Source organism: Sodiomyces alkalinus (assembly GCF_003711515.1).
Source record: "Sodiomyces alkalinus F11 unplaced genomic scaffold SODALscaffold_1, whole genome shotgun sequence".
Lineage (NCBI taxonomy): Eukaryota > Fungi > Ascomycota > Sordariomycetes > Glomerellales > Plectosphaerellaceae > Sodiomyces > Sodiomyces alkalinus.
The window spans coordinates 2,226,254-2,240,005 of record NW_021167079.1 but is presented as its reverse complement, the minus strand read 5'-3'; the positions used below and the strand labels follow the sequence as shown (position 1 = coordinate 2,240,005).

Here is a 13,752-nt window from a genome sequence, read left to right as displayed (position 1 = left end):
ACTTCACACTGCAAGCGCGAACCCGCTGCTCCGACGGCCCACAGTCTTGAAGTTCCTGTACGCCCCATCGCGCCCCATCACGTCAAATCTGTCCGCGCCCATGATGTCTTCGGCATACCCCGACAGGTAATACCCGACAACAACCACAAGGTATGACAGAACAAGGATGCTGCCCTTGAAGTAGTTGCTCTTGCCCTCTCCGTACATGTAGCTCAGAAGAAAGACGCATAGGATGACGAGGATCATGTCCCACTGTGGAAACAGCAGGGAGAATGTATACCGATCAAGGACGTCGTCGCCGCTGACTTCGAGAGGATAGACGGCAGAGAAGAGGACCAGCGCCGGGATTTGCAGGAGACAGACTTGAAGTGCGTATGCGGAACCGATCTCCATGGAGAGGGCGATATTGCCGTTCATGGCGAACGAGATGGCGTTCTAGAAAACGGGCCGCCTAGTTAGCTTGGGCGTAACACGCGAAGGATAAAAGGGAGAAGAAGAAAAAAGGATCCGGGGAGGGGATGAATGCGACACTCCAAAGACACGGGGGAGCAACATACCAGGAATTCAGTGGTGTTCGGTACCAAGGCGAACAACGTAATTCCCAAAAACTTCTCGTCGATGGCAAACCCCTCCAGAACGACATCAACCGTGCTGACCAGGACCTCGGCCACAATGGAGTACATTAGGGTAGCTCCCAAGAGGATGACCGAACTCTTCAACTTGCTCCAGTTGGGCGCGTCATGCCCTCCGTGTCCACCGGCGTGGGCCACAGCCGTCGTCGCCTCTTCCTCGATGGGGATCGTTCCGGTCCGGGGTGGAGCGCGAGGCGTCGCCGAGACACGGCCACCGGGAAAACGGACCTCGCGGGCCGCGTACGTGGCCGCCGTGGCCGCTGTGGCTGCGATTTCCGCCACCTCGCGAGCTAGCTGCGTGTTGTCGGCTTCCGAGAACCCGGGGAAATGCATTCTAGAATTCACCGCATCGCCGGCGCCGCCGCTGCCCTTGGGCGGCACTTGGTGGGGCGTAGCCCCCACGCCGTTGGGGTCCGAGACGGCTGTACCCAGTGTGGAACTCTGTCGGGTGTCGTCCTCGGATCGAGACGACAGCCCGACCTGCTTCTGCGTGTGCCCAAGCACTCGCTTGTACAGGTTCGACTCGCGGATGTCTGCAGACAGCCCAGTGGTCTCGGCCGAGGGCTGGGGAACAGGTTGTCTGCCGGAGCTATGCGCTGCAGGTTCTTCGTGCTTCTTCTCGTCGCCATCGGTGTTCCAGATCACCGCGGCGTGCGTCCGCAGAGTGAACCACAGCCCTAGGATATAGGAGAGGAAGAGCAGGCAAGCGCAGAAGTAGCTAAACGGACGCACGGCCTCGAGGTAGAAACGATCGTCGAGCGTGGGCGCTTGCGAGAAGTAGCACCGTCGGCAGTCCCTACCGTCAGTGCCACCGCCTGGCGTCGACGCATCGCCGCTTCCGTAATCGACGCAGTCGAGACAGTTCATCTCGTGAGTGCCGTAGACCTGATAGAACAGGGTAGGGCCAAAGGCGCCGATGACAGCAAAGAGCAACATGGTAGATGTAACGCCGGCTGAGCGGGCGTTGAACCGCTGCGTCTTGCGTTTGATGGCGCCGAAGCACATGGAGAGTCCGGGGAGGAAGAGAATGCCGGTGAATATGCTCCCCACTATACTTCCCTCTACCAGGTGCCCCTTGCCCTGCTTGAGGGCCTCGCAGTAGAGGAACACCTCGACGACGGTGGAGAAGAAGGCATTGACGGCTGCGCCCAAGCCCATCGAGGACTGAGCGGAAATGGAGGCCACAGCCTGGCCGATGAAGTAGGCCAAGGGAATAGTCGATAGAAGACCCATGACAAACAGGAAAGCCGGCGAGGTGAGGGGCGATTCGATGTGAAGGATATCATGGAGAACGAGCCAGTCAAACATGACGAAGACAACGACCCCCATGAGGTTGATGAGAAAGATGTTGGTCCCGTCGACGGTGTACTTCCAGTAGCGGCTGCCAACGGCGCGGTAAGTGCACAGCAGAATGGACGAATGCTGCGTGCCAGAGAGACGAGCGGCGTTAACATCCGACTCGAAAGACAAGGCCAGCGGGTGACGCCGGACGTGGTCAAAAAGCAACATGGTCACCTTGCCCATGGGGATGGTGAAGACGAAAAACCAGCAGATGAGCGACACCATGATCAGCGACGGCGTCAGCAAGGCGTAGAAGACAGAGAAGAAGACGACGCGGCCAATGTTCCACTGGCCACGACCGAAGAGGCGCCTCTTAAGCCTCGGAGGAGTCTCGCTACGCTCGCCCCGTCGAGTCCGTCCCAGCAGGCTATCAGTCTCATCCGGCTCCGAATCGATACTGCTCCGCGAACGCCCAATAATGGAGCGGTTCCGATCGGGACCGAAGAATAGGCGTCCGTACTCGAGGTCTCCGCTCTGCCACTGCTCGTACTCGGAAATGCTTCGACCCTCGCCCTCGTCTTCGTCAAGGTAGGCCTCGTCCTGCGCCAGCCGCACGAACTTGCCGAAGGGGTAGAAGAGGTAGCCAGCGAGACCCCACAAAACGCGGCCGTACGCCCTACCGCTGGGGGTGGCGGCGAAGAAAAAGCAGACAAGGGCGCCGAGAGCGGAGAAAGCGGCCATCCACCAGCCAAAGAGGAGAGTCCAGAGAAGGTTGAAGAAGAGGAGCCACCTGCTGACTTTACCTCCTGGGGTGGAATGAATATCTCCCTCGGCATTCTTTTGAACGGACCGGTCCTTCTTATATAGTGCAGGTTTCCAGAGCCGTATACCGAAAGGATGGGTCTGGTTGATGGCCTGTTGGCGGTCCTTGAGGGTGAAGCTTTCCGCATCGCTTATGTCACCGTCAGAATGGTCGTCAGACACTTCCTCAGGTGCATCGCCCTCCAAGCCGTCGTCGACGAGACCCTGGAGATCATTTGTAATCGAGTGAGTGCTTCTTTCCAAGGCGTCATCATCTTCGAGTGTGCTGCGGTGCGAGTGGACGCGGGAAAGGGTATTGGCGAGGCCGGGTCTCCTCCGTGAGCCGTAGCCTTGTTGCTGTTGCTCACGCTCACGCTCCGCAGCGGCGTCCGCCTCGACCTCGGAGATGTCGTCTTCGGTGGAGAAAACCTCACCGCGGTAGGGAGCGGTTGGATTGGTCGGACGGCGGTAGTGGTGAGGCATTGGAGCTTTTCTTGATCGGGAGGATTTGACGCGTTCGGCACCGAGGAGGGGGGATCGAGACGGCTGCGAGGAGCGGGAGCGACCACGGTCGTGGGTCTGAGGTTCTTCAACGCGTTGTTGTGTTGGAGTCTGGCTAGTTCGTATGGACGCTGGGTTCCGTCACACGAGACGCTGTTAGCAGATGCTTCGAGGTCATGGGATTCGACCCGGTCGTCGGCAGGTTTAGGCCCGACTCAAAACAGACTGAGGAGATCAGGGACGAGGAGAAGGAGCAAAAGGATAGATAAATTGGAGGATTAGGAGCACAAAAATTAAGAGATAAAACCAGGAGGGGACGATTAAAAAGAGGGAAGAAAAAGAGGTGTGGGAGGTAGGAGGGAGAGAGATACACGTAAATTCACGTAACACATTGGAAGTGCAAGGATGGAAGGCATAGCCAAGGCTGGGCGCCAACCAGGGATGACGAACCATACACCACAAACCAAGACAAACCACCATCGGACAGGAAGACAAGAGAAGATTGAGAGAAGGCGAAGGAAGAAAAAAAAAAAACATACCGTAAGAGGCTGTGTCGGGACATCTCCTCACCGTGTCGGTGGACTGGAAGGAGTCGAAGCTCTCAGACAAGCCGTGTTCGGGGGCAGCGTCCGAGTCAAGTCTCGAACGACGGCTGGAATCGGCTGGGTCGAGGGTTTCGCGGAGGGACTCTCGGGAGGGATGGGCAGAAGACCGACGAGATGAATGTGAGGGAGGCATGACGGGCCACGCAAGACGCTGTGGTCTCGTCTGAAACCAGATAACCGAGGCGAGGTCGGTCCCGCAACACGCAGCCAGTCAGTAAAAGTATGTGATACGAGGTAGGTCGGTGCAGATCCGGCGGGGTCGAACAATTTCTGGTGGTACTGCTGCTGATGCTTTTCTGGAACGCGTAGTGCATCGACAGAACGCGACAAGTGGAGAGGACGCGATGAGAATGAATATATATACTCCGTATATACACTGCTAGAAACGGATATGCTTAGTTTTTTGGTAAAGGAAACGAATAATGGGCCGATGTCGCCGAGTCGCGGAAGCTTTCGTATGACGACCTTTCGACTGTACCGTCTCTCGCGGGTTCCGCCTGTCAGGGGCAAAACGAGGTAAGATGTAACATAGGTTGGTTAAATCGAAGAAGCGATCGCTAAGGCAGTAAAGACGTTGCACGACGGTGGACAAGGGGACGCATAGGTCGTTTGTTCGTTTTCCTGTCTTTTCTTTCGATACTGGACGACTGTCTCTCTCAGATCGACGTTGCTCTGGTAACTCTCAGTCTTTCATCACCCAAAGGGTCGACTCGGAACGGTTGGTTTACCTACTCGAGAAGGAGACGAGGGAAAGAAACGAAAAGACAAAAGCGGAAGAACATGAAGAAATGGGGAGCGACGAGGATATTCGCTTGGGTTTGAAGGAACCAGGGAGCAAAGTAGTGTACGAGATAAGAGGCGGGGCAAGAGTGAAGCGTCGAAGAAAACAGTCCAGAGCGGGAAAGGGCGACCCAACACGCTAAGGCCACCAGAATAGCGTCCGCCCCTAAGGTAGATGACTTACCTATCTAGGTACTCTTCCCTGAACCTCATCTACTTCCATATTGGCATCTAATCACTCTGTATGGTAGGTACCCATCTAACTTATCCCGGTACCCACACGCGTACATACACTACTACCTTAGGTACCTACCTAAAGGTACCTTTAGGTGGCTACCTCACGGAGAATTCAGGGTCGATCGCAGAAGATCAACAGCCTGGTGACCCGGGCGATCACGTCCGCGACAGACGAGTGAAGTGTCAATTTCAGTGTAGCGGTGAAATATGATGATGGCTTACTTTCAGAAACATCCCCGAATTTCCCGGCCATCTTCCCTAACGTCTCTAGCCTGTCATGGCTCCCTACCGAGCGTTCTTGGGCACGTAGGTATGTGTTAAAATAAAAACGGCAAACCCATTTGTCTTGGTCTCTGCATTACGTAGGTGAAAGCTGGGCGAACAATTGTCTTGCCTGCCTCCTGCCCCTACTTCCTACTTCGTACATCAGAAGGGCATGTGAGGGGCTCGCTGAATGATCAGGTGGTCATTCCGGGTCCGTCTTGGCACAGCAGCAATCACTGACCTGATGTTACCTTGTGTGTGTGAATACGCAGGTATTGTAAGTTAGGATGGTAGATGGTGACGAGCGAAAAAAGAGATCGCTAAATACCTATGAATACCTGTGGGCGTCCTGGTCATCAGTTGGCCTCCGTAATTCCTAATATTCGTACGAATTTCGAAGTAGTAATCGCTGGATCGGGCTCGGTTTGGACTCCTTTTTCCACCGTGATCCGTCTTACAACGTACACGTACAGGTATTCAGAACTGTGACGACATGCTGTGCTGTGATTGGCGGAGACGTCACTCTGCAGTTTCGGCTCCACTCAAGCTGTCTTCAGTGGGGAGCTTGGACTACTTGACGTTTAGATTACTTGTCACCTCGGAGCGAATATTTTCCGTTATCAGTCACGTGGCTGCACTCGCCTCCGGGAGAACGCGTCGCCGATGCTTGCCTGGCAAACCCATGTATCCATATCCATACTTGGTAAACCTCCAACAAAACTCATCATCACACTCTCAGCCTTAACTGGCCAGCGAATACCACCACTCATCCCCGATCCTTCACTCGCGAAAACTCGATTCTCCCATTTTTCCCGACGACCCACTGCAAGTTCGATCTGTACCATAACGTCAGCTCTCGACCTACAAGTTAATTACAGCCGTTTTACTCCAACCATATACCCTGCAACTGGCCTGCTGCTCGCAAATCCCTATCTTCTCTCCAGGCCCACCCGGGCAAACCGTCAAGATGGCCCTCGATAGCTATTACCAGAACAAAATTGAGGCGATGAAGCTTGAGATTCTCAAGGGTCAAGCTGTCCTCCGTCGTCTCGAGGCTCAAAGGAATGATTACAACTCCAGGGTCCGGTTATTGCGGGAGGAGCTCGGTCTGCTACAACAACCAGGATCCTATGTCGGTGAGGTTGTGAAGGTCATGGGCACAAAGAAGGTGCTGGTCAAAGTACATCCGGAAGGCAAATATGGTACGAATTCCCAGCCATTCACCGCTTTACAGATGACCTTGCCCCGCTGACATGAATGGCTTGTGGCCTCCTCCCTCTCGCAGTTGTCGACGTTTCGGACAGCGTGGACGTCTCCAAGCTCACCGTAGGAAAACGGGTCACCCTACTATCCGACTCATACAAGCTTGAAAAGATCCTCCCGTCCTCGGTCGACCCCCTCGTCTCTCTCATGATGGTCGAAAAAGTCCCCGACAGTACTTACGACATGATCGGCGGCCTCGACCAACAAATCAAGGAAATCAAAGAGGTAATCGAGCTCGGCCTCAAGCACCCGGAACTCTTCGAGTCCCTCGGCATCGCCCAGCCCAAGGGCGTGCTCCTCTACGGCCCCCCCGGTACAGGCAAGACCCTGTTGGCCCGCGCCGTCGCCCACCACACCGACTGCAAGTTCATCCGCGTCTCCGGCTCCGAGCTCGTACAAAAGTACATTGGCGAAGGTTCCCGCATGGTGCGCGAACTCTTCGTTATGGCGCGCGAGCACGCCCCCTCCATCATTTTCATGGACGAGATCGACTCCATCGGCTCCTCCCGCGTCGAGGGCTCCTCCGGCGGCGACTCGGAAGTCCAACGCACCATGCTCGAGCTCCTCAACCAGCTCGACGGTTTCGAGCCCACGAAGAACATCAAGGTCATCATGGCCACGAACCGCCTCGACATTCTCGACCCCGCCCTCCTCCGCCCCGGCCGTATCGACCGCAAGATCGAGTTCCCGCCCCCGAGCGTCGAGGCCCGCGCCGACATTCTCCGCATCCACTCGCGCAAGATGAACCTCACCCGCGGCATCAACCTCACCAAGATCGCCGAGAAGATGAACGGCTGCTCCGGCGCCGAGCTCAAGGGCGTCTGTACCGAGGCCGGCATGTACGCCCTCCGCGAGCGTCGCGTCCACGTCACCCAGGAAGACTTTGAGCTCGCCACCGCCAAGATCCTCAACAAGCACGACGATAAAGAAATTTCCCTTGGCAAGCTCTGGAAGTAAAAGGGGCCAGAAATATGGAATTCACGACGCAAGGTTGTGGATATTCTTGGAGGAGAAAGGAAAGCGTGCGGAAGAGGGTTGGGTCGTGACACGAATCGCTTATCCATCCTCCACGAGTGGATACTTTTCAGGATGCAGCAGGCGTTGAGGCAAAGGAGCAACCGAATCAAACAGTAAGCTTTGAGAGAGCTCTTCTGGTGCCTCTGCTTGTATACGGCTACTGTAATTGTACCACCGAAAAATAGAGCATGAACAGTCGGGCCTTCGACAGAGAGGTATTCGAAAATGCCTCTCCTTTCTCTCTCTATCTCTCTTGCTTGTCTGGTTTTCAAGGACAATGTAAGTAGGACGCTTGGACCATGGTGCACAAACCACAGGGAGTGCCGAATACTTCTTTTTGTCTTTGCGAATATTTTCCATGAGGATAGAGAAGATGAAGACGCATTCTCAACCGATCATGGATCATTTGCTCGTCATCGCGATCATGAAGTTTAAGTCTACTATTATATCAATATCAAGTCATAAAGCCAGGACCAAAACCAAGACTGAAGGCCATTTATGTATCTCCTGCGCACGCCACCAACACATCGATTGACGTTATCTGAATGTCGGCTCATCTCCCCCCGAAGAGAAAACCCATCTTCTAACTTATCAACGCTCCTCAGGTAGATATGCTAGGCCAGCCGAGAAACGCCCCAACCAAACAAGAGAGAAATATACAAGACCAAGAACGCCATCCGATGCACAGGAAATTCCAGTAGTTTCCATCCGTTCGTGTGTAACGGTCTTCTGTTTACCTCCACCACTGACCTTTTTTCTTTTTTTGACCTCAATGGTATCGTCCAGATTCCGAAAAGCAGGACGACGATAATGCCAAGCTACGCCAGGGTCTAAAGAGAGTCCCGTTACGCCTTCTTCCCTGCTCTTGTGCATTTGCTGGAAAATCTTCTAGTGATTTTTTTTTGAAGGATTCACCACATCCACAGTGCCATGACTGGATGTTAAAGTGACTGATCTCGTCCAACCTGCAGGCTTCCGCTCCGACCTCTTCCCTTGCCGTTATTGGCCGAAGGAGCGCCGCTCCTCTCGTTCGCCCGCGCGACGTACTCGAGAACCGTTTCATAGCACAGAACGAACTGGCGGAGCGTCTGTACCATACTGATACGCTGGCCGCGGAAGTCCTCGACCGTCTTGGCGATCAGGTCCACCGTGTCGTCGCCGACCCATGAGGTGTCGAGGGGCGGCTCTTCCCACGAGCTGCGACGGCTCTCCAGGCCGCTCATTCGGTGCGGGGACGGTACAGCAGAGGCGCCGGTTCTCGCCTGCGACAGTCTAGGAGAGGTGGGCTCCTCCACCTCGCGTTGCCCGCTCATCTTGATGTCGCCGTCAGAATCCCGTTTCTTGACCGGCCTCAGAGTCGTCCTCGCCAGGCGCTGCCTCTTGAGCATATCGATCACACTATCTACGGCGCAGAACGTCCCCGTACGTCCGCACCCGGCGGAGCAATGCACCAACATGGGTCTGGCTCGCGGGTCGTTTTCCGGCTCCTCCTGGAACGACGCCGCGAGCGACCCCGCATATGACCCTGAAGCGGCGACGGACGGCGTGTTGACGGGTAGGGCGGCCCGCTGCATGACGTTCGCCACCTCGACGAGCGCAAGGAGATGCGAGGGCTGGGCTGGAGTCCCGAAGTCCGGCCAAGACGGGTATTGTAGGTGAGTGACTTCGCGAATCGGAGCGAAAGGGTGCGCGGAATGAGACAGGGCGAACTTGCGAATAATGACGTACGGAGATTCGCTTTGGCTGGGCATCGGCTGAGGGGCCGGCGTCGCGCCACCGAATGTCGTTGTAGTGTTGGCACGCCTCCTCCCAGCTTCAGAGCCCACGGTAGACGACGAACCCCTAGATGAGGGGTGCGAGGTAGAACGGTGCTTGTCAATGTCGAGAGATACCTTCTTCTCCAAAAGCGGCCTCAGCTGAATGGGACCAAAATCATTGGACTTCCAGTACGGATGGCACTTGAGCTGCCCCCCTTCAGATTCGGCAGTCAACATGACAATCACTCGCACATCCTGATCCCAGATGACGGACCAAAAATCCTGCACTCGTTAGTCAGCTTGACAAGTTCCCATAGCCCCCATTGCGTGAAGCGTCCGGTATTCGTGCCTACCTCGAACGTAGCTGGCAGCGGCCCTTGTGAAGCGATATATCGCTTGTTGCTCCCTGACGCTTTGAGGTGACTCGCATTGACATAGTCGCAGGCCCCGGACGGGCGTCCCTGTAGCTTCACCCGGGAATGGTCGAAGGGCAGGATGTCCTTATAGCGATTCTTGGCACCCTGTTCGATGCCCGACAGCTGAACCGTGGGGCAAGGGTCTTCGGGGTTAGACTGGGGACTGAAAGCGGAATATGCTTTCTTCATGCGCTCTTGCTCGTCCCTTTCGATGTGCAAAAACTTATCCGACACCTTCTTTCCCCGGTCCGCCTCTGTCGACGCTTCCCGCAGCCACTGGGGCAAGGTGGGAGAGTCTACACCCCGGGGCCGAGCAATTTCAAATTGTCCGACTCCGTCGGCCAGGTCCATGTTCTGTCGGATATTAGAGAAGAAGGGATTTGGGCTACTTGATGCGCTCGGCAGCATGACGCCGCCTATGATCGGGGGAATTCCGAGACGGGCGTTGTCTTGCCCAGGAGCAGACGATTGTGGACTTCCTGAGCCGGCTGCAGGGCACTCTTCGACAAGTTCAGGGAACTTCTCATAGAACGCATTGAATCCGCCCCGCAGGATGAAAATACCCCCTTTATACCCCTCGTTGGTGAATTTCTTGGCCATGTTCAAGCACGCCACGGCATCTCGCACGTCAGCTGAATGAGCGTCATAGATGACCAGATTTTTCGACGAGGCCCACTGGGAGAATTGCTCTTTATCAGCTGGATTCTGAAATGTCTGCTGCAGTCTTTGGAGGTTGAATGTCGCACGCTTCAGGAGCGTAGTTGGCGTGCACAGGTTCAGGGCCCCCTTGACGCGTGCCTGGTAGTATTGTTGAGACATTCGCAAGTCGAGAATCAGTAGCTCGGAATCCGACTCGAAGCTCTCAATCATTTGTTTTAGTTGACTTGCCAGAATCAAAGAAGGCCCCCCTACGCGATCAGATGGAGCGTCAGCCTTCCGATTGGATGGAGTTCGTAGATTCGATGATGGCACGCTGGCTTTGTTCTGCGGCATCGAGAGGCAGGGTTGTCGGTCTGTGGTGTTCGACGGTGGCATGGTAGTTTTCTCGGGAGACGCTTCAAACGGTGTGAGTAAGTCAAACCTCGGCAGATTAAGAACCGTAGCGGCTGCCTGAAGCGAATCATCGGAATTCCGTTTCGATTCCGACGAGACATAAGCCGAGCCGCGTTCATGGTCCCTGTCGACATCCATGCGATCGGTCAAGGGTTCCTTCAACACGCGCTGGGATGGAATGTCGGCGAACGTCTCGCTGGAATAGGTGTGCCATCGTTGAGGCCTTGGTCGGGGCACTGAGCCCTCGGCGGACGCGGACGCGAGACCGAAGTGAGAAGTCGACAATGCAAAGCTTTCTCCCCGATTGGCATCGGCTTGCCTCTTGAAGGCCTCATAGTCGGGGTTGCCGCTGATCTGAACAGGTTTAGGAATGGCGGCGGCGAACGACTTAATTGATGATGAAGGGGGACTCCAATTATCTCGTGACGCCAGAGCCGAATCTCCGGTGTCCGCTGACGTTTCGGGTATGAGACCGAAGTAGTTCGGACTGGGCTCTCTCGCCGGAGGCGTCCTTGTCGGCGAAAGCTTGGGAGGCTGCGACGGGTAAAACTGACCAACAGGGTAGGGTGAAGCCAGCGGTGTAGTAGGTTTGGAGCCTCTCGTGTAGGAGCTAGATCTCGAATGCGACGTCCCATGTGAGGAAAACGGGTCGGGAGAAGGCCTCGCAGCGTGTGGAGTGACATTGATGGTATAATGGACAGAAGCCCGGTCGGCCATCCTCGAGTCTCCTGTCCTTGAGTCGGCCATGGTAGGAAGGAAAGGCGATTGCTGTGACTTGGGCATAATTATATTTCCGAGAGCTTCAGATTTAGCTGGTAACCTGATCGATTCCCCATGACCATTGTGGCGATTCATGACTGGATGGCGTTGATAAGAGTAAAGTCAAGAAGAAGAATGTACCACGGGACGGACTATGGAGCATGTAGGAAGGAAAGAATCGACTCGGCTAGCCTGGGATGTAGATGGGCGGCGAATAAGTATTACTATCTCGATGACGAGCTTGGTGACGACAGTTGAAACCAGCCCTGTAACTCGACAACCCGACTGATGAGTTCTGGGAGTAAGATACCCTTGTGGGGTTAGTGATGCGCCTAGGCTATGTCGGGAATGTTTAGGGGAAAGAGATATCCAGAAGAAAAGAAAAAAGAAGAAAAAAAAAGAAGAAGAAGAAGAAAAATTCAAAGAGAGCGGATGAGGAAGAAAGCTGAGACGAGAGGCACGAAAATGCAGCAATGGAAAGGCGCCGATAATGGTGTGCGTCTGTGAGCTAGTGCAGGGCAGATCGAGGTATGGCTGCAAGGAGCACTCGGGATCAGGCAACTCAAGGCAAGTGGAGTGACGCCAAATCCAATAAGGGGGCAATGTTCGATGAGGTCGTGGGGTGCCCGGGATGGAAGCGATCGACGTCGACTTTCGGGGAGAATGCTAGCTAACAGAGACGAGACGGGGCGGCAAGCCTAAAGAGAAAAAGGTTAGCTAAAATAAGGTAGTCGAAGTGACCGGATCTGCTCTCACCATTGACAGACGGCACTGAGTTTGTTAATAGAAAAGAGAGATGGACACCAGCGTGCTTGGCGAGATTAATGTACGAAGAATGTGCGAATAGATAGATAGGTCGAAAAAAAGGAAAATGAAGAGAGGTTAGAAAGCGTTTCTCTCAGGGTAATGTCGCCGACGGGGAATCGTAATGAGATGGCCGTTGGGCGAAGAAGCTGGGAACGACGTATGAAGTACGACGTACAGGTACGGAGGCGAGGGGTGTACGAAGTAAGGTATGTAAGGTAGGTAGTCTTCTGAAATGAGCGGAAAATGACGGGCAGGCACCCCTGGGGAGAAGTTAAGAGGGTCGGAGAGGAGCGGTGGGGAGAATGTAAAAGACGATAGGTAGTGAAAGGCTGGGGGCCTGGGGCTGATGCCGGTGGGATTTTGAATAATACGTACGAAGGAAGTACGGAGTATAATAAGTGCAGGAAGAAGTGACCTGCAGAGACGAGAACTGAACTGGTGGCCTACGGGGTAGAAAGGTCAGAGTTCTCTGCAGAGAAGAACGTATTGCTTCGTACAGTCAGTCGGTGGTTTCTCCTGGTAGGTACCTACGCAGGCTACCAAAGAGGTATGTACATATCTGTCCCCTCTATCGGGGCCCTGGAATACTCCGGAGGGAGGTCAATGTTCTTGGGGTACGTACTCCGTACCTTGCTTCAAATAGGGTCCACGACAATACACGGATCCCATGTCGTCATAGGGCGCTTGACCCGCACTTCCCAGACACAAGGCTTGGCCAACAGAAAGTCTCTAGTGGTATAAGGTACGAAGTCTCCCAGTAAGAAGGGCCAAGCGGAGTACGAAATATACATGTAGTGTCTCTGTTGCCGCCTACCTTAGACTAGGGAAGTCGTTCCTGCTCGTATATAGACGAGATCTAGAAGCTGGGATCAAACAATAAGAATTCTAAGGGTCTTAACATTTTGATATAAACCTGTATTTCGAATAAAGGCGTGTACAAACTTTCTATTGCTCTTTATGTGACTTTTGGCGCAAATCCTAGATAAGGTATATACAAAGAGGTGATCTCGAGTAAGATACCACAGGGGAGAGAGACAGTTATTACCTACCTAGGCTAGCGAGTACTCGGTACCTGACTATGAGTACCTCCTCAGGTTACCCATGACGTAGGCCCTATTCAGCCTCTAGTGTAGGGCAATATAACGGGCTGCAGCGCCCACTAATAAGGTACCTTATTAGTTTAGGTAGTTGTTATTCGTCGAGAACAAAGGTTCTGATGAATCTAGCCTTATGGTACCGCCATCAACCGGGATTCCGATTGCTGGGGCAATGGTTTTTCGCGCATATTTACATGTGCGAGCGCAGCGGCCTTGCCCGTAGGGCAAGCTGCTAAGCTCGTTACATGTATTCTCTATGTAGAGTAGGTGCATATATTCGCAGTTTCTGCTAATTCGGTACAGTTTCAAACATGAGCAACTAAAACAACCCCTTCGAATTCCAGGAGCCGCTTCTTTTGGGCCTGCCGGAGCAGCAGAATCCGGGGAGTAGGAAGAAAGATACCTAGACGTATATGCACGGGCGGAGTAGGAGTACTCGCACTCTGTACTTCCTACCTACCTTAGGTACACATCCATCCCCC

General features: G+C 54.3%; 4 protein-coding genes across 4 annotated transcripts; 1 reads left to right on the top strand and 3 right to left on the bottom strand.

The window, feature by feature from the left end:
- Positions 1 to 3: 3 nt before the first annotated feature.
- On the bottom strand, positions 4 to 3,953 carry SODALDRAFT_354519 (hypothetical protein; the record flags this gene model as incomplete). Its single annotated transcript, XM_028613737.1, has 4 exons — positions 4 to 435; positions 558 to 3,301; positions 3,363 to 3,440; positions 3,755 to 3,953. 4 exons carry the CDS (start codon positions 3,951 to 3,953, stop codon positions 4 to 6), a joined length of 3,453 nt encoding a protein of 1,150 aa, XP_028470183.1.
- A 2,115-nt stretch (positions 3,954 to 6,068) lies between these two features.
- SODALDRAFT_268435 (26S protease regulatory subunit 8) lies at positions 6,069 to 7,321 on the top strand (the record flags this gene model as incomplete). Its single annotated transcript, XM_028607607.1, has 2 exons — positions 6,069 to 6,303; positions 6,387 to 7,321. 2 exons carry the CDS (start codon positions 6,069 to 6,071, stop codon positions 7,319 to 7,321), a joined length of 1,170 nt encoding a protein of 389 aa, XP_028470182.1.
- Positions 7,322 to 7,370: 49 nt separating this feature from the next.
- On the bottom strand, positions 7,371 to 7,945 carry SODALDRAFT_13891 (hypothetical protein). Its single transcript, XM_028606769.1, has one exon. It carries the CDS (start codon positions 7,739 to 7,741, stop codon positions 7,421 to 7,423), a length of 321 nt encoding a protein of 106 aa, XP_028470181.1. The 5' UTR covers positions 7,742 to 7,945; the 3' UTR covers positions 7,371 to 7,420.
- A 377-nt stretch (positions 7,946 to 8,322) lies between these two features.
- On the bottom strand, positions 8,323 to 11,354 carry SODALDRAFT_347380 (hypothetical protein; the record flags this gene model as incomplete). The annotated part of the gene is made up of 2 exons (XM_028613304.1): positions 8,323 to 9,420; positions 9,492 to 11,354. 2 exons carry the CDS (start codon positions 11,352 to 11,354, stop codon positions 8,323 to 8,325), a joined length of 2,961 nt encoding a protein of 986 aa, XP_028470180.1.
- Positions 11,355 to 13,752: the final 2,398 nt, after the last annotated feature.

Bases quoted from the DNA above. Each gene is read 5' to 3' on its own strand.
- SODALDRAFT_13891 (XM_028606769.1), bottom strand. From the start codon at position 7,741: ATGGAAAATATTCGCAAAGACAAAAAGAAGTATTCGGCACTCCCTGTG.